General features: G+C 40.2%; 1 protein-coding gene across 5 annotated transcripts in view; it reads right to left on the reverse strand.

Annotated features, from left to right (window-relative positions):
- The window catches only part of TENM1 (teneurin transmembrane protein 1), a 909,292-nt gene that overhangs the window by 146,043 nt on the left and 743,371 nt on the right, over positions 1 to 19,878 (reverse strand). For all 5 annotated transcript variants that reach the window (XM_070784169.1, XM_070784168.1, XM_070784167.1 and 2 more), the window contains 3 exons: positions 18,501 to 18,620; positions 7,536 to 7,797; positions 4,316 to 4,583 (listed from right to left, as the gene is read on the reverse strand). In XM_070784169.1, the coding sequence (XP_070640270.1) occupies positions 4,316 to 4,583; positions 7,536 to 7,797; positions 18,501 to 18,620 (650 nt within the window). The remainder of the gene's footprint in view (positions 1 to 4,315; positions 4,584 to 7,535; positions 7,798 to 18,500; positions 18,621 to 19,878) is intronic.

The following is a 19,878-nucleotide window of genomic DNA, read 5'->3' on the forward strand; positions in this document are numbered from 1 at the left end:
TGCTATCTAGGTTGGTCATAACTTTTCTTCCAAGGAGTAAGCGTCTTTTAATTTCATGGCTGCAGTCACCATCTGCAATGATTTTGGAGCCCCCCAAAATAAAGTCTGCCACTGTTTCCACTGTTTCCCCATCTATTTCCCATGAAGTGATGGGACCAGATGCCATGATCTTCGTTTTCTGAATCTTGAGCTTTAAGTCAACTTTTTCACTCTCCACTTTCACTTTCATCAAGAGGCTTTTTAGTTCCTCTTCACTTTCTGCCATAAGGGTGGTGTCATCTGCATATCTGAGGTTATTGATATTTCTCCCGGAAATCTTGATTCCAGCCTGTGTTTCTTCCAGTCCAGCATTTCTCATGATGTACTCTGCATATAAGTTAAATAAGCAGGGTGACAATATACAGCCTTGATGAACTCCTTTTCCTATTTGGAACCAGTCTGGTGTTCCATGTCCAGTTCTAACTGTTGCTTCCTGACCTGCATATAGGTTTCTCAAGAGGCAGGTCAGGTGGTCTGGTATTCCCATCTCTTTCAGAATTTTCCACAGTTTATTGTGATCCACACAGTCAAAGGCTTTGGTATAATCAATAAAGCAGAAATATATGTTTTTCTGGAACTCTCTTGCTTTTTCCATGATCCAGCAGATGTTGGCAATTTAATCTCTGGTTCCTCTGCCTTTTCTAAAACCAGCTTGAACATCTGGAAGTTCATGGTTCATGTATTGCTGAAGCCTGGTTTGGAGAATTTTGAGCATTACTTTACTAGCATGTGAGATGAGTGCAATTGTGCGGTAGTTTGAGCATTCTTTGGCATTGCCTTTCTTTGGGATTGGAATGAAAATGGGCCTTTTCCAGTCCTGTGGCCACTGCTGAGTTTTCCAAATTTGCTGGCATGTTGAGTGCAGCACTTTCACAGCATCATCTTTCAGGATTTGAAATAGCTCAACTGGAATTCCATCACCTCCACTAGCTTTGTTCGTAGTGATGCTTTCTAAGGCCCACTTGACTTCACATTCCAGGATGTCTGGCTCTAGGTCAGTGATCACACCATCGTGATTATCTGGGTCATGAAGATCTTTTTTCTACAATTCTTCTGTGTATTCTTGCCACCTCTTCTTCATATCTTCTGCTTCTGTTAGGTCCATACCATTTCTGTCCTTTATCGAGCCCATCTTTGCATGAAATGTTCCCTTGGTATCTCTAATTTTCTTGAAGAGATCTCTAGTCTTTCCCATTCTGTTGTTTTCCTCTAATCTTTGCATTGATCGCTGAGGAAGGCTTTCTTATCTCTCCTTGCTATTCTTTGGAACTCTGCATTCAGATGCTTGTATCTTTCCTCTTCTCCTTTGCTTTTCACTTCTCTTCTTTTCACAGCCATTTGTAAGGCCTCCTGACAGCCATTTTGCTTTTTTGCATTTCTTTTCCATGGGGATGGTCTTGATCCCTGTCTCCTGTACAATGTCATGAACTTCCGTCCACAGTTCTTCAGGCACTCTGTCTATCAGATCTATTCCCTTAAATCTATTTCTCACTTCCACTGTATAATCATAAGGGATTTGATTGAGTTCATACCTGAATGGTCTAGTGGTTTTCCCTACTTTCTTCAATTTCAGTCTGAATTTGGCAATAAGGAGTTCATGATCTGAGCCACAGTCAGCTCCCGGTCTTGTTTTTGCTGACTGTATAGAGCTTCTCCATCTTTGGCTGCAAAGAATATAATAAATCTGATTTCGGTGTTGACCATCTGGTGATGTCCATGTGTAGAGTCCTCTCTTGTGTTGGAAGAGGGTGTTTGCTATGACCAGTGCGTTCTCTTGGCAAAACTCTATTAGCCTTTGCCCTGCTTCATTCTGTATTCCAAGGCCAAATTTGCCTGTTACTCCAGGTGTTTCTTGACTTCCTACTTTTACATTCCAGTCCCCTATAATGAAAAGGACATCTTTTTTGGGTGTTAGTCCTAAAAGGTCTTGTAGGTCTTCATAGAGCCGTTCAACTTCAGCTTCTTCAGCATTGCTGGTTGGGGCATAGACTTGGATTACTGTGATATTGAATGGTTTGCCTTGGAAATGAACAGAGATCATTCTGTCATTTTTGAGATTGCATCCAAGTACTGCATTTCAGACTCTTTTGTTGACCATGATGGCTACTCCATTTCTTCTAAGGGATTCCTGCCCACAGTAGTAGATATAATGGTCATCTGATTTAAATTCACCCATTCCAGTCCATTTCAGTTTGCTGATTCCTAGAATGTCGACATTCACTCTTGCCATCTCTTGTTTGACCACTTCCAATTTGCCTTGATTCATGGACCTGACATTCCAGGTTCCTATGCAATATTGCTCTTTACAGCATCAGACCTTTAATAACAACCCCCTTATAAGAGAAGCTTAGGCAACAGACACCTGCATAGGTGCTATGCTTTATACCTTGTGATGTCAATATGCTGACCATAGCAAAACTGACAAAACCATACCAGCAACCAGCACTCACTTACCTCATTTAATCCTCACATCATAACTTGGGAGTAACATTCTGTTTATAATATCCATTTAATATATGGAGAAACTGCATTTGGAGATTAATTTACCCAGTGTTGCATAGCTAGTAAGTAGAGAAGGATGATTTGAATCCAGGGAGGGAGTCTGGATCCAGAATTTTCTTCGCCACCACATTCACTGGACTAGAGACTGAGCAGGACTCCACAGGAGGGCCAATGACCTTGCTAGTAGTTAGCCTAATGGTAGAGACTGGCTGATGAAACCTGAAATTCTAAGAGGGATCTGAATGGAAAATACAGAGCAAGAAACCAGATCATGGAGTTGGCAAGAGCCCAGAGAAAACGAGCGTAGTTAGTACCACAGGAGAAGTGATGAGCTTCGTCATCAGCATGGCTGGGTCACCATGGTGGGAAGGAGTGGACTCTTGCTGCAGGGAGACAAGAGCTGTTGCTCACTTGATAGAGCAGATGCTGACCTTCTAGGACTGCAGTGTATCCAGAGCAAGCCTGCAATTTGATGAAGTTTGCCTTTGAGGCTGCTGATGCCTTTTCTGGTTCTTTCTTTACGTTCCCCTATGTCTTTACAATAATTCTTCACTAACTGAGGAAATCTGAAGCATTCCATGGTCCCTGCATTCTAAAAAAGCCCAACAGAGATGACTTAATTATTTAAATATGTGAGGATCTCTTGGGCAAAGAAGACTCACCAGTCTTTTTCCCCCCTCTCTCTGGTTCCCTCTGGAAAGAAAGAGGAAATTGAGACATGGTAGTCTAAGAAATATAGGTCACTTATATGGGACTCGTACCATGACAGACACTTCCAAGGGAGAATATGAAAACATCTCCTCTGGACTTTATTTATTAATTTTTTTTCCTCTGGACTTTAAAAATAGTCTTCTCATCTGTCAAAGGGTGGTTACCATGAGCTACTGCCTGAAGGCACAAGAATCAATGGATCCCAACTGCGGTTCCCAAGACCTGCCAGGTCTCTTAGAAAGTTTTCACTGTCTTTTATAGACTAAGAGAAACAGACATTGGTGTCTGTCTGCCTATCTGTCTCTCTGAGTATCATTTCTTAAGACAGACTATTCCTTTTTTTTATGTTAAGGAAGTTATCCCTTCTTTATGAAATTATTGTAGTGGTAGGCAATAGTAGATGGCAGGGTTTTTTTTTTTTTCCTTCTAAAAATACTCCTACTTGGCAAAATAAAAGGTTGGCAAATCTGAGTCTCATTTTTAAAAAATGCCGTGTGTCTGAAGCATTAAATATCTGAAAACCACAGATCCAAAGGGCTGCTTAAAGTCTCTGCAACCTGTAAGATGCTAGGTTTTAAAGTCAAAAGGACTAGGAAGGCAGGATGATTTTTTATTTAACCAACCACAGTAACAAGTTAATGGAGTCTAACCATCCTAGACATAAAAGACAGTAAACGGAGAATCCTCTAAGTTAAAATTTTGTATTTTTTAAGTGGAAATGGTAGTCTAAATGTCAAATACAGAAACATGACCCAAAGAACGCCCCCTCAAAGGTCATAGTTAGAAGGCAATATTCAGCTTTGGAGACAGTTACAAGTCAGATATTGTGTGATTCCATTGGTATGCAGCCATCATGAAAGGAGAACTAAAATCATTTTGAAGCAAAAATGTGTCAAAAGGAAACTCTCAACAGGCCCAAAGGGAGTGTTTAAATGAAAAAGTACCTTAGATCCTTCAAACAGAAGAAAACCCATAATTATTCTAAATACAAATTAACAGGCAGATAGTACTTTCTGTTTTGTGAACACAACACTGCTATTTACACAGAATGATTTCAACATACCCAAAGCCTCTGCCAGGCCCCAAACCTTCTGTCCATAGATGTCGGTCTTGTTCCAAGCAAATGTGTAGACAAGATTAACTGCAGCAGGAAACCACTTCTGTGTGAGTCGCCCTTCCACAGCTACTGTGAGGTGTACTTTTATCATCCCCACAGGAATGGTTGAATGTGTTAGAAGGATCCGTAACAGGGTTTTGTATCCGGGGGTGCGGCTGCTTAGGTAACTCAGCCTCACAAAACTGGAAGGAATGAGGATCTCCTCCTGTACAACCTGAAAGAAAGAAAGTCAAATTGGCCCTTATCAGTGGTCACAGGGAGACAAGGACACTGCATGCTTTTGTCCTAGAAGCATGCCAAAGGATTAAATGGATTATGGATATCAAGGCATTTATTCTAGAATCTTTGTGAGGTTACATGAACATAGGTTTTACATTTTGCACCAAATCTGCATGAGGACAAGACATCCAGCCTATCCTGAGGACAGTTCTCCTTTTTTTTTTTTTTCCCCTGCCAGGAAAGACTAGTAAAATAACCATTTGGTTTTCCAACAGTGTTTCAAAAATGTCTTGGTAGGAGTTGGGAGATCACCCTGTGAATGTCAAGGATTTCAGTGGCATGGGTTCCATCTATTCAGACACAAAAGCTTATTTGGCATGTGAAGTCATCTATCACAAACCATTATTGGAGCCCGCATTCAGGTTAGGCTCTCTACGAGGAAGGACTCTGGAAGTAGGCCCAGCAAATGATATTTTATGACAGAGATTATGCTGTCCCTAGAACTGATCTTTCCTGATGCCATCAAACTTGTCTTCTCTGGAGCTTTGCAATGACCCCAAGGGCCAACTTTTTAATCTAATTTTGTTTACACATTTCTCTGTGTCTTGGCTGTACCAAGAACTGGGAACAAGCTTTTCCAAACTGACACCTGTGACCGAGAAGCAAATAACTCCCATTAACTCCTCTGCAAATCTTTTACAAACATAGGTCCCAGAGTGAAAATAATACTTGATTTCTTTCATGAATTACTATTATTTATTTTTTATTAGCACAGATGGCGTTAAACAACCAAAAGTGGTCACTGAAACTGCATCTTGTATTCTGTGACTTTCAACTTTCCAAATACAGCTGAACAAAGGGCCCGTCCTATTTAACATGTTGAAGAGGACATGGGCTTCCAGGTAGCACCAGTGGTAGAGAACCCAGCTGCCGGTGTAGGAGATGCAGGAGATGCGGGTTCGATCCCTGGGTTGGGACGATCCCCTGGAGAAAGAAATGGCAACCTGTTCCAGTATTCTTGCCTGGAGAATCCGATGGACAGTGGAGCCTGGCAGGCTACAGTCCATGGAGTTGCAGAGTTGGACACAATGGAAGCGACTTAGCATGGATGGATGGATAGTATGGATATTTTTGTGCCCTTATTCATTTTTAGCTCAGGACCTTGTACCTGCTTCCTTTCCCAGGTTGGTGCAGAATAGAACTGATTGTTAAACATAGTCTATCTCATATTGTTGGGGATTTCTGATCATTCCTTTCTTTCTGAGGGCACAAATCCTTTTTGTCTACTCTTTGTCCAGTTTTTCTTCCTCTACATTAGGTATTTGATATCAAAGCTGTCCACTGGCTCTGTCTTCTTAGATGGTGGCAGAAGCAGAACAGGATAGCATGACACTCACCACCTTGGTATTTCATTTCCATAAGGAATCATGCAATCCTAGAGCAGCTGGAAAACTTTTCTTTTGAGGAAGACCCATGCTTCCTAATGACATCGTGAAAGGATTGGTGTAGAATTCCAAAGTACTCATTAAATACTATATAGTTTTTTTCTTCCTTTCCACAGGAAAACAATGGAAAAGACAAGAGTGCCGACTCTTCAGACTCTTCTGTGTATATTATTTTTTGTCAGCCTTTCCTGAAGGCTTTGCTAACAGCTGTTGGGGATGTTGTAAGGGAAGAAAAACCAATTCAATCTTTGACTGTCCATTTACCTCTTCTTGAGTATACTTGAATTCTGGGTCTGATTTATGAGTTCATTTTGGTGGACATTAAACTATCATTATAATATTAACATTAAACTATCATTAAAATATTTCTGTAATACAGTAAGAAAATTGTACTGTGTTTGTTTGAATGACTTAGAATTGAAATGAAAATACTGAATGCTCAATAAAGAAAAACCCTTAGGAGTCCTAAAATATGAGGCTTCAAAAATATGTCCTCTCTGACTATAAAGCTTGAACACATAAAAAGCCAAGTTTCAGACAAAATGTATAGACTTGACAACCACCTTTACTAAAACATAGCTAAACAAGAGGAGATGTCACGACTTCTAAGAACAATGACAACAGACATAAACTAGACAGTGGAAGGAAACTCGATTTCTTAAGGAGTTAAATTTCAGAACCATAAATGGTCCCACCTCATTGATTATACTGTTATCACTACGGAGCCAGTGAGCTTTGTTCTTTTGAGCACAGTGTTCATCAGGTCAAGGTTTGGGTTCTAATCCTCATGATAGCTAGTTCATCTTGCTTTTGTTCCACGGCCAGAGATGGAGCATTATAGCCCTGGCCAATCACCTTGCAAATGTGTGCCAGAGAGATTACATTTGAAAGCTTCTCTTGAAAAATGAAGGGCAGCACATTACAGGGCTGGCAGGAGTACCAGGAAAAGGAAGCTAGTCATTATGGACTGTTGACCACCCCATGGATACAGCAAGTCCCCTACATACAAATGAGTTCTATTCCGAGAGTGTATTCATAAGTCCAATTTGTTCCTAAGTCCAGCAAAGTTAGTGGAGGTACCCAATAACACAATCAACTATATAGTACTGTAATGTAATAGGTTTATATTTTTCACACAAATAATATATAAAAATACAAAAAATAAAACTTTTTATGGGAGGTTCAAGAGGGAGGGGACATATGTATACCTATGGCTGATTCATGTTGATGTATGACAGAAACCAACACAACATTGTAAAGCAATGATCCTCCAATTAAAAATAAATTAAAAAATGCAATTTAAAAGTTAAAAAAGTTTTAAATCTTACAGTACACGACACAAAAGCACAAGAACTTGTAAAGGATGTGACAATATATGCCAGACATGTGAACTAACTTATGTGAACACATGTTCGTCTCTTTGAAAGGTTGCAAGTTGAAGATTCGTATGTTGGAGACTTACTGTACTATGACTTTTGTAATTTCAAGGTCCATGTACCCACCTGCAGCTCAGGAACAATAGTTCCCCTCTCTGGACAGGATCCTCCAAATGATGTGAGTGGTGAGGGAAGCACAATAGGGTTTGGGCTGATAAAGTTGGAGATATCGCAGGATGGTGGGTCTGACATAACTCTCTGCATGGTCACTTTCTCCACTACAATGAACTGGTTCCAAGGCAACCAGAGTGTCCTCTTCTCAGGTAGAAAAGGTGACCGGTCAAAGATTAAGACAACAGAGATACCACCGATGGCTACAAGGTCAAAGCTGAGAAGGAAAAGCAGAAAGTTTCAATTAAAATAAAATAACAGTTTAAAAAATAGGCAGTTTGAGTGCCCTTTCTTTCTTTGGGGATGCAAGTATATCCATTTGTCTTCTCTATTTTATTCCTTCTATTCCATCTAACCACATATTCATTCCATGGAGACTTCTTTTCACTATCCAGTAGATTTCCAAGAAAAAATTCCATATCACCCGTTGCTATTCACCCAGGATTTTTAAACCAATTTTAATGCTGTCTTAAACAAAATCACTGCATGTATTTCTTCAGTCAAATCAAACATCCTTGTTCCTCCCTGTGCTAGAGAGAATGGAAAGATGACCACTGAACATTCATCAACATTTTAATATGCTGCATTATTCTTTTTCAAAATCCCTGTAATGTAACTCAATAAAAGTAAGGAGCCAAAGGTTAAATACCTTGTTCATGGTCACAAACAGTGTCAGAAACCTGATGGTGTCTTTGAGATGGCATTTGAAGAAAGACACCAGCTGAGGAAATTTGTTCAGTGAAATTGGCTTGAACAAGACCATCTGGCGGAACCCTCCACATCTGGCTACCCCCTGGCTTGATTCTATTTGAACTCTAGATATAGGATTTTCTGGTTTTCTCTAGAATGCCTCTTCATTTCTTGTTGTAAGGAAGTCTGTAATGGACCCTGTCCATCTCCACTGACAACTCCTTCCATATTACTTGACAAAACGAGACTACCTCTCCTGTAAGTCCACCTCTTAATGTGGTCTCTGAAATGACTCTTGAGTTGGAGCACAAAAGACTCAGAATTCAGTTCATTATGTACTAGATGGCTCTACCTTCCTGCTCTTTTATGTATACTGATGTCTTTGAGATAATGCATTTTTCATTATATCATTATATCTTTAAAAGGTGCGCTCATCTTCTCCTGTGAGAGCACCTAAATTGCAAGTAGCTGCTGAAGAAACCTTTGACAGGAGGATGTTGGAACCCACCAAAAAAAGATACGCCATGTCCAAGGACAAAGGAGGAGCTGCAACGAGACAGTAGGAGGGTGCGATCACACTAAAATCAAATCCCATACCTGCCAGGTGGGCGACCCATAAACTGGAGAACGATAATACCAAAGAAGTTCTCCCACTGTTGTGAAGGTTCTGGGCCTCACATCAGACTTCCCAACCTGTGGATTTGGCAAAGGGAGTGGGAATCCCCTGGGAATCTGACTTTGAAGGACAGTGGGATTTGATTATAAGACTTCCACGGGACTGGGGAATCAGAGACTCTTGGAGGGCACAAACAAACCCTGTGCACAGAAAGACCCAGGGAAAGGAGCAGCGATCCCACAGGAGACTGAGCCAGACCTGCCTGTGAGTGTTTGGGGGTCTCCTGCGGAGGCATGGGTCAGCAGTGGCCTGATTCGGGGACAGAGGCACTGCAGCAGCAGTCCTGGGAGGCACGTGTTGGCACAAGTCCTTTTGCAGGTCACCTCAGGCCAAACAACTAACAAGGATGGAGCACAGCTCTACCCAATAGCAGAAAATTGGATTAAAGGTTTACTGAGCATGGCCCTGCCCACCAGAGCAAGACCCAGTTTTCCCCACGGCCACAGCCGATCCCTCCCATCACAAAGCTTGTGCAAGCCTCTTATCCTCATCCATCAGAAGGCAGACAGAAGAAGCAAGAACTACAATCCCACAGCCTACACAACGAAAACTACAATCACAGAAAGTTATCCAAATGATCACATGAATCAGAGCCTTGTGTAACTCAGTGAAGCTATGAGCCATGCCATGCAGGTCCACTCAAGGCAGACAGGTAATGGTGGAGAGTTCTGACAGAATGTGGCCCACTAGAAAAGGGAATGGTGAACCACTCCAGCATTCTTGCCTCAAGACACCCATGAACAGTATGAAAAGGCAAGAAGATATGACTCCAGGAGGTGAGCTCACCAGCTCAGTAGGTATCCAACATGCTAGTGGGAAAGAGCAGAGAAATAGCTCCAGAAAGAATGAAGAGGCAGGGCCAAAATGGAAATGATGCTCAGTTGTGGATGTGTCTGGTGGTGAAAGTAAAGTCCGATGTTGTAAAGAACAATACTGCATAGGAATCAAGGTAAATTGGACGTGGTCAAGCAGGCGATGTGAACATCGACATTTTAGGAATCAGTGAACTAAAATGGGCAGGAATGGGCGAATTTAATTCAGATGATGATTATATCTGATACTGTGGGCAAGAAGCTATTAGAAGAAATGGAGTAGCCCTCATAGTCAACAAAAGAGTCTGAAATGCAGTACTTGGATGCAGTCTCAAAAATGACAGAATGAACTTGGTTCATTTCCAAGGTAAACCATTCGATACCACAGTAATCCAAGTCTCTGTAGCAACAACTAATGTTGAAGAAGCTAAAGTTGAATGGTTCTGTGAAGACCTACAAGACATTCTAGAACTAACACCAAAAAAAAAAAAATGTCTTTTTCATCATAGGGGATTAGAATGCAAAAGCTGGAAGTCAAGAGATACCGGGAGTAACAGGCAAATTTGGCCTTGTAGTACAAAATGAAGCAGGGCAAAGGCTAACAAAGTTCTGCCAAGAGAAAGCACTGGTCATAGCAAACACCCTCTTCCAACAACACAAGAGACAACTCTACACATGGACATCGCCAGATGGTCAATACTGAAATCAGATTAATTATATTTTTTGCAGCTGAAGATGGAGAAGGTCTATATAGTTAGCAAAAACAAGACCTGGAGCTGATTGTGGCTGAGATCATCAGCTCCTTATTGCAAAATTCTGGTTTAAATTGAACAAAGTAGGGAAAACTACTAGACCATTCAGGTATGACCTAAATGAAATTCCTTATGATAATTCAGTGGAGATGATGAATACATTCAAAGGATTAGATCTGGTAGACAGAGTGCCTGAAGAACTACGGACAGAGGTTTATAACACTGTATAGGAGGCGGTAACCAAAACCACTCCAAAGAAAAAGAAATGCAAAAAGGTAAAATGGTTGTCTGAGGAGGTCTTACAAATAGCTGAGAAAAGAAGTGAAAGGCAAAGGAGAAAGGGAAAGAGATACCCAACTGAATGCAGAGTTCCAAAGTACAGCAAGGAGAGATAAGAAAACCTTCTTAAGTGAACAATGAAAGAAATAGAGGAAAACAATAGAAATGGGAAAAACTAGAAATTGCTTCAGGAAATTGGAGCTACCAAGGGAATATTTCATGGAAGGATGGGCACAATAAAGGACAGAAATGGTATGGACCTAACAGAAGCAGAAGATATGAAGAAGAGGTGGCAAGAATACACAGAAGAACTGTATAAAAAAGGACTTAATGACCTGCATAACCACCATGGTGTGATCACTCACCTAGAGCCGGACATCCTGGAATGTGAAGTCAAGTGGGCCTTAGGAAGCATGACTATGAACAAGGCTAGTGGAGGTGATGGAATTCCAGTTGAGCTATTTCAAATCCTAAAAGATGATGCTGTGAAAGTGCTGCACTCAATATGCGAGCAAATTTGGAAAACTCAGCAGTGGCCACAGGACTGGAAAAGGTCAGTTTTCATTGCAATCCCAAAGAAGGGCAGTGCCAAAAAACATACAAACTATCACCCAGTTTCGCTCATTTCACATGCTAGCAAGGTAATGCTCAAAATCCTTCAAGCTATGCTTCAGCACTATATGAACTGAGAACTTCCAGATGTTCAAGCTGTATTTAGAAAAGGCAGAGGAAGCAGAGATCAAATTGCAAACATTCACTGGATCTTAGAGAAAGCAAGGGTATTCCAGAAAAACATCTACTTCTGCTTCATTGACTACATTAAGCCTTTGACTGTGTGGATCATAATAAACTGTGGAAAATTCTTAGAGAGGTGGGAATACCAGACCACCTGACTGATCTCCTGAGAGACCTGTATATAGGTCAAGAAGCAACAGTAAGAACTGGAAATTGAACAATGGACTGGTTCAAAATTGGGAAAGGAGTGCATCAAGGCTGTATATTGTTTCTTTGCTTATTTATCTTCTATGCAGAGTACATCATATGAAATGCTGAGTTGGATGAATCACAAGATGGAATCAACACTGCCAAGAGAAATACCAATAACCTCAGATATGCAGATGATACCACTCTAATGGTAAAAAGTGAAGAGGAACTAAAGAGCCTCTTGAAAAGGGTTAAAGAGGAGGGTGAAAAAGTTGGCTTAAAACTCAACATTCAGAAAACAAAGATCATGGCATCTGGTCCCATCACTTCATGGCAAATGGGAAAAAAATGGAAACAGTAGAAGATTTTCTTTTCTTGGGTTCCCAAATCACTGCAGATGGTGACTGCAGCCATGAAATTAAAAGACGCTTGCTGCTTGGAAGAAAAGCTATGACAAACCTAGACTGTGTTAAAAAGCAGAGACATCACTTTGCTGACAAAGGTCTCTATAGTCAAAGCTATGGTCTTTCCAGTAGTCATGTACAGATGTGAGAGTTGAACCATAAAGAAGGCTGAGCACCAAAGAACTGATGCTTTCAAACTGTGGTGCTGGAGCAGTCTCTTGAGAGTCCCTTGGACAGCAAGATCAAACCAGTCAATCCTAAAGGAAATCAACCCTGAACATTCATTGGAAGGAATGATGCTGAAGTGCCAATACTTTGGCCACCTGATGCAAACAGCAGACTCATTGGAAAAGATCTTGATGCTTGGAAAGGTTGAGGGCAGGAGGAGAAGGGGGCAACAGAGGATGAGATGGTTGGATGCCACCACTGACTCCACGGACATGAGTTTGAGCAAACTCTGGGAGATAGTGAAAGACAGGGAAGCTGGTATGCTGCCTGGCATGCTGCAGTCCATTGGGTTGCAAAGAGTAGGACACAATTTATGGAGTGAACAACAACATATTTTTAAAATGAATAAAGGGCAATGGGATTCTCCTTAATATTCAAAGCAACTTACATCCACAGGAGAGAGATATAAGCAATTCTTTGTGTTAAAAAAAAAAAAAAGAACTTTCTTAAAACACTTTTCAATGGTAAAATGCCCTGATAGGGAATCAGACTTAATTATGCATATCTCACCACTCCCTTCATATGACATTTATTATATTTATTATAGTATTACCAATTGTGTCCTGTTGCAGAAGTCTTTCAGATAAAGATAAGTGGACAGTAAAAAAGGATAGCTAATACTGTATTTTTTATTGTTGCTTTTTCAGTCAAGTTGCTGTAATATTAAGGCAGTTTCCAAAAAGAGGATTTGAAGAACTGCATTTGCTATAGAAAGTAATCTAGGTTTGAGCTAAAAAAAGAAAACCCCAAATGGTTTACGGTTTAAGACAGGCTGAATTCATGATAATACAGGAGCAGTTTAAGGCAAGCATAGTAGGGGAAAATCCTACATTACTTGGCAAGAGATCTTTTCTCTGGTTCACATTCTACATTGATTTAAGTGTGTTCTTGGGCAAGTTTATTTGCTTCACCCAAGCCTCAGCTCTTGACTCCTTAAAATTGAACTGCTGATTTATTTGAAAACAAAAACAAATGCAAACACAAAAGCAAAATAAGCTATCCAAACAAGAACATATATACCTGAGAATTATTCTCTACTTCTAGAAAGACAAGGTAGAGAGGGCAGGCTTCTTATTTTGTAGAAAGAATGTGGTTTTGGCTTCATACACACCTGGGGTTGTATCCTGGCTCTGCCATGTTAACTTTGTGTCTTTGGGCTAATTATTTAAACTTCATGAGCTTCAGTTTCCTCCTGAGTAAAATGGGGTTAATATGGTCTATCACTCAGCTACTACTGCAAGTGAGCAAATGAGATAAAGACTTAAGGGCCAAGCATATGGTAGGGACTTAACAAATATTAACTTTCTTCTCAAATCAGATCCATTGCCCTATTAAATTTACAGATGTCTTCTCTTGTTCAAATGAACTCGAGGCCAGTTTTTTTTTATGATCAGTTTTTTTTTATGATCTTTATAAGCAGATACTGATTTTTAAGCTTTCCTGGTAACTGCCCCTAGGCGTCCTGTGTTGGGTTAGTTTGATGTGTCAATTTGGTTGGGCTCTAGTACCCAGTTATTTAATCAAACACTTAGGCGTTGTTGTGAAGGTATATTGTACATGTGGTTAATATCTACAATAAGCTGACTTTAAGTAAAGAGGATTACCCTTGATAATGTGGAAGGGCCTCATCCAATTAGTTGAAAGAGCAAAACTAAATTTTCTCTGAGGAAGAAGGAATTCTGCCTCAAGACTGTAGAGTAGCATCTACTCCTTGCCAAGAGATTCCAGTTTTCTAGTGTATCCTACGGAGAAGGAAATGGCAACCCACTCCAGTGTTCTTGCCTGGAGAATCCCAGGGACAGAGAAGCCTGGTGGGCTGCTGTCTATGGGGTCGCACAGAGTCGGACACGACTGAAGCGACTTAGCAGCAGCAGTGTATCCTACAATTTTTGGACTTGCCAATCCCCACAATCACATTGCAATTTCTTGAAACTCTGTCTCTTCCTCTCCCTATATGCAGCTAACCCTTGAAAAATGTGGGGGTTAGGCTCTCCCCAGGCACAGCTGAAAATTCACTTATAACTTTACAGTTGGCCCTCCATATCTGAAGTTTCACATTCATGGATTCAACCAACTGCAAATCACGTAGTATGATAATACGTATGTATTGAAAAAAAATCTGTATATGGACCCAAGAAGGTCAAACCCATGTTGTTCAAGGACCAACTGAATTGTGTATATATGTGTGTGTGTGTATATGTGTGTATATATGTGTGTGTGTGTGTGTGTGTATACACTTTTGAACTGTGGGGCTGGAGAAGAGTTTTGAGAGTCCTTTGGACTGCAAGGAAATCAAACCAGTCCATCCTAAAAATAATCAACCCTGAATATTTATTGGAAAGACTGATGCTGAAGCTCTAATACTTTGGCCACCTGATGCGAAGAGCCAACTTGTTGGAAAAGACCCCGATGCTGGGAAAGATTGAAAGCAAAAGGAGAAGGGGGTGGCAGAGGCTGAGATGGTTAGATAGCATCACTGATGCAATGGATGTGAATTTGAGCAAACTCTGGGAGAGAGTGGAGGACAGAGGAGCCTGGAGTGCTGTAGTTTATGGGGTTGCAAAGAGTTGGACACAACTTAGTGACTGAATGACAACAAATGTATATATGTACATATATGCATGTTTATGTACATGTGTATATGCACACACAGAGGTTCTGTTTCTCCTCTTCCCATCTAATCACTGTCTATAGCTAACACTATTGCAAGACCCAGTAGAATGCTCTGTGAATAATTAATTGCTTTGGGGTTCCCCCATCACAAATGGTCTCCATTGGCATGGGACATTAAGAACAAGTTATAAAATCACGTGACAGTGAGCATAAAACACCGAAGGCAAAGGACATATTTGTTTGGAGATTGTTGTCAATCTACAATAAGACTAGTCCTATCCATAGGTAGAAGACTATTGTAGCCTATGTAAGATGCTTATGTCTGTCTTACGGTATCCAAAAATGAACAAACTCTTACCTTGAGGGGAATCAGAGGAAACCCTTTCTTCATCTTCCAAAGTCTTCCAAACAAAGTTCTCAAGACCTTTAATGCTCCCAAGAATCTTATAAGAATGTCACCTCTTCTCCTATTTTGTTTATCACTGGCTGAACTATTTATCTGAGCACCTGTTATGTATCTAAGTTGAGTGTGACAAATCACAGAAGATAAGAGCCAGGTTCCTTGGGTTCAACTTTTGGCTCTGTCCTTATTAGCTGTGTTAATTTGGATAAGTTTCCTCCTCTGCCAAATGGGGAGGATGATAATAATGATTCCTGTCTCATGAAGCTGTTGTGAAGATGAAATCGAATAACATGTATGACAAAGAATACAGTAGATACTGGTACATATTCATCTTTCCTTTAGAATTGCTGCTTTTTTATTTTCTGCTACTCTGACCTTTCCTAATATGCATAGGAGAGCTCTTCTTACTTTTAGAGACACCCATCTTCCACTCCTATCCTTCCTTCTGCATCACTTTGTTCCTATGACCTGGACTTTTCCTATTTCCTAGGAAAAAGTTGTCAATTAGTTCTACAGTCCCCACAACACATCTGCATGTAACAGGGACTTTAGAAGAGTCAGTAATATTAACCCAAAGCAGTGATACCATTGGTGGGAACAACAGGCACAGTGGCAGACAGGTGAGATTGACATGTGGAGGCAGAAAGCCAGAACTTTTCAGCACCTTGCATATCACAGACCGTCTACTAGGTAACTAAATGCTAACCTCAACCTTTCTATAATCCTTTTGCCCTCAGGTATACAGATGGTTCTTGAGTTACAAGGGTTTGACTGTTTCAACTTGATGATGGTGAAAAAGCAATATGCATTCAGCAGAAACATATTTTGATCTTTTCCTGGGCTAGCGATATGGGATAGAAATTCTCTTTTGATGCTGGGCAGTGCTGTGAGCTGCAGCTCTGCTGGTCACATGATTTTGAGGGTAAATAACCATTTGCTTACAACTCTTCTGTACCCACACAACCAGTCTGTTTTTCACTTTCACTGACATATTCAATCAATTACATGAAATATTCAACACTTTATTCTAACAGGCTTCATGTTACATAAATATTGCCCAACTGTAAGCTAATCGAAATGTTCTGAGCACATTTAAGGAAGGCTAGGCTAAGCTGTGATGTTCAGTAAGTTAGGTGTATTAAATGCATTTTCAACTTAAAATACTTTCAACTTATGATGGGTTTATTGGATGTAAGCCCATCACAAATTGAGGAAGAGCTGTAGTTTCCCTATGATAGTCTACTTTTGAAATGTATATAACTCAATCTGAGGTAGCAACCAGCAGAGACACCTAAGTGGAAACTCTCATCACTCTGTCACTTTATGTCCAAGAGACGACAGTGGGACAGTCTGGTTGGCATTTGGGGCACATATTTTGAGTGTTTAGACCCTTAGTGGAGCCTGAGGGAAGAGTTACTGCCAGAGGGGACTCTGACTAGAATCTGCCATCTATATAAACCTAGTTCTCACAGTGAGCTCGGAGGAGGATGGTCTTGGAATTTTACTTAAGACTAAAACCACAAAAATAACAACACAAATGGTCCCTCTTTAACGCTTTCTGTAAACTGGAAACAAATTTATAGTCTTTTTAGATATCACATTTCTTTTAGGTTCTTTTCTGAATATCAAATAATTCACTGAAACCTTTATATACTAGCTAAAAAATTGAGGCCCCATCATTTTCCATGGGAAGACAAATGTCCCTGAAGGCATATTCTATTTAAAGAAATAATCTTCATTTCTAAATTTCTGGTACGTGGTTGAAATGCTGGCGAGGGAGAGACCAGCTTTGTATACCAGCTACTGGTACATGAACTACCAAAATTCCATCATTCAATCTAACTGAGAGAAAAGTCCATTTGAATTAGTATAGAGCTCTGATTATAGAATATTTGAATGGAAATATAGTTTTATATTGCATATATATGTATGTGTGTGTGTGTGTATATGTATATATATACACACACACACATACATATTCAGACTAGCTGCTCCCAGAGTAGTTCTGCTGAGCTCGTTATAATGAATAGATGGCTCATTAATAATTAGCAATACAATTTACATCCAAATCATTCATATAATTTCCTAAAGTCTTAAAAACAATTTTTCTTAAGTAGGTTAAAACTCTTCCTTACAATTTCTCTAACTATTTCTATAAGCCTTTTCTTGAGAGGCAGTTGAAAAAATAAAGTCTGCATAGCCCACGTTGAACCATTAACAATTCTAAAGTGGTTAGGACTAAAAATAAGGTTTGATTTTATCTCTTGAAATGAGATAGTCTCTTACACTGTGATAAAGCTTCAAGGCAACAGGTCTCTTTATGTGAGTACTGAACGACTTGTTATGAGTAGGGCATTTTAAGGGTAGCCACCTGGAGACTAGGGTACCTCAAAGCCATCATTACAGTGTTCCTGAGAATCATAGATAGGTACCTTTAAGCTGGACACATGGGCCTATCGACGAATATTCTGAATAAATGTCTACCTAAATGATGGCAACAAAAATGTTTTTTGTGAGCAAATCCTTTTCCAGGAGGAGAAGATTTAACTAGTGGTCTTGCTTCCCAGGTCTCAGAGAACCTGGGGAAGCCCTTAGAGAGAAGCTTGCTGATTGGTGCTTAAGGTTAATCACTATGGTTACATGGACATCAAGGGGGAATTGATTAAGCTGCCTGTGCTCATTGATCCAGTACAGCCACTAGTAAACTAGACAGGACACATTTAAACAAAAAATGTCTTAATGCAGTTGAATTGTATACCTTTGGCAGAAACCTTTTGGACAGCTTTATTTCAGAACTATATTGAGACTATCATGAAAGAACAGCCCACATGTACAATACTTTATTATCTGCATCATCTCACTGGATTTTGAAGCTGGATTTATAAATGGAACTAGATGAAGGCTAGAAAACTTTCCAAATAGCTAGGGTTTCAAGAAGACTTGAGAGTAATAGTGCAGGTTTAGAAGAGAAATTTGGTTTGATTTAGATGGGGAATAGAGGAGATAACACCAATGACTTCTTAGATGCAGCTTGAAGGAAGATAGGCTAATGAATCCTGCATCATTTGAACGCTGGTTTGACTAACGGCTAGAAGTCAGTATTGGCCCCTCACAGTGATCAGAAACAACGTTGACCTACCTTCCATCTTGCCGGCTGATGGTAAATCCATAATCACTGTGGTGCAAGAAACTAACATTCACCCCTACTAGAGGGGTTCCATCCACAGCCACCACTTGGCCTCGGATCACACAAGCACGCCTGCAACACAAGATGAAAGACGAATATAAAAGCATCCTGAAACTAGATTCTAGAAGCCAAGCTGGAGAAACTACAGAAAACACAGTTAAGCATAACAAAGAAAACAGTAATTTCACCAATGGGTAGTCACTTCTAATAACATTTTGGTGAGGGTGTGCATATCTTTTTTACCGATATAAATTGGGATTATACTCAGCATAGTTCTGAATCCTGATATTTTAATGTTGGTAGTATATTATTAGGGCTTCCCGGGTAGCTCAGCTGGTAAAGAAATCTGCCTTTACCAGGAGATACACCTTTACAATGCAGGAGACCCCAGTTCGATTCCTGGGTTGGGAAGATCTTCTGGAGAAAGGATAGGTAACCCAACCCAATATTCTTGGGCTTCCCTGGTGGCTCAGATGGTAAAGAATCACCTGCAATGCAGGAGACTTGGGCTTGATCTCTGGGTTGGGAAAATCTCCAGGAGGAGGGCATGGCAATCCACGCCATTACTCTTGCCTGGAGAATCCCCATGGATAGAGGAGCCTGGTGGGCTACAGTCCATAGAGTCACAATGAGTTGGACACAACTCAGCGACTAAACGTAGCCCATGGTATATTATGAACTTTGTCCAATATAATTAGAAATTCCTTAATATATCATTTTGTTATTATATAATATAGCCCTAAAACAGTATTTCTTGTTTAATACAGCCCCTATTTTGGGATATTTAGTTCTTATTTTTTCTACATCGAATTTCTTATTATTTCCTTGGGAGGTAGTCCTAGTTGTGGAAAGATACTTTTCTCTTATTAAAATTAATAAAAACTAAAATTAGTTAATACCTAAATACACTGTAGATATGATTAAAGTCCCTGCTGACCACCCTGCTCCTGTTGTTCCTAGTCTTTTCCCCAGAGGCAATCATCAGTAACATTGTGTTGAGTGCATTTTCTATGTATTTATATACATAGGTGTGAACTCCGGGAGTTGGTGATGGACAGGGAGGCCTGGCCTGCTGCGATTCATGGGGTCGCAAAGAGTCGGACACGACTGAGAGACTGATCTGATCTGAACATTTTTTAGGCCCTAAATACATATTGCCAAATTGTTTTTATTGGAAAAAGAATTTTAACAAAGCAGACTTAGTTGGATGAATTTTGACAGTTAAAGTTGGCAAAAGAGACATGGTCCCTGGTGATATATGGACCCTGTTTCTCTGACCTGAGTGAAATGAAATATTTCAGATTTTCCCTTTAAACAAATGAGTTTCATC

This window comes from Bos indicus, chromosome X, assembly GCF_029378745.1.
Source record: "Bos indicus isolate NIAB-ARS_2022 breed Sahiwal x Tharparkar chromosome X, NIAB-ARS_B.indTharparkar_mat_pri_1.0, whole genome shotgun sequence".
Taxonomy (NCBI): domain Eukaryota; kingdom Metazoa; phylum Chordata; class Mammalia; order Artiodactyla; family Bovidae; genus Bos; species Bos indicus.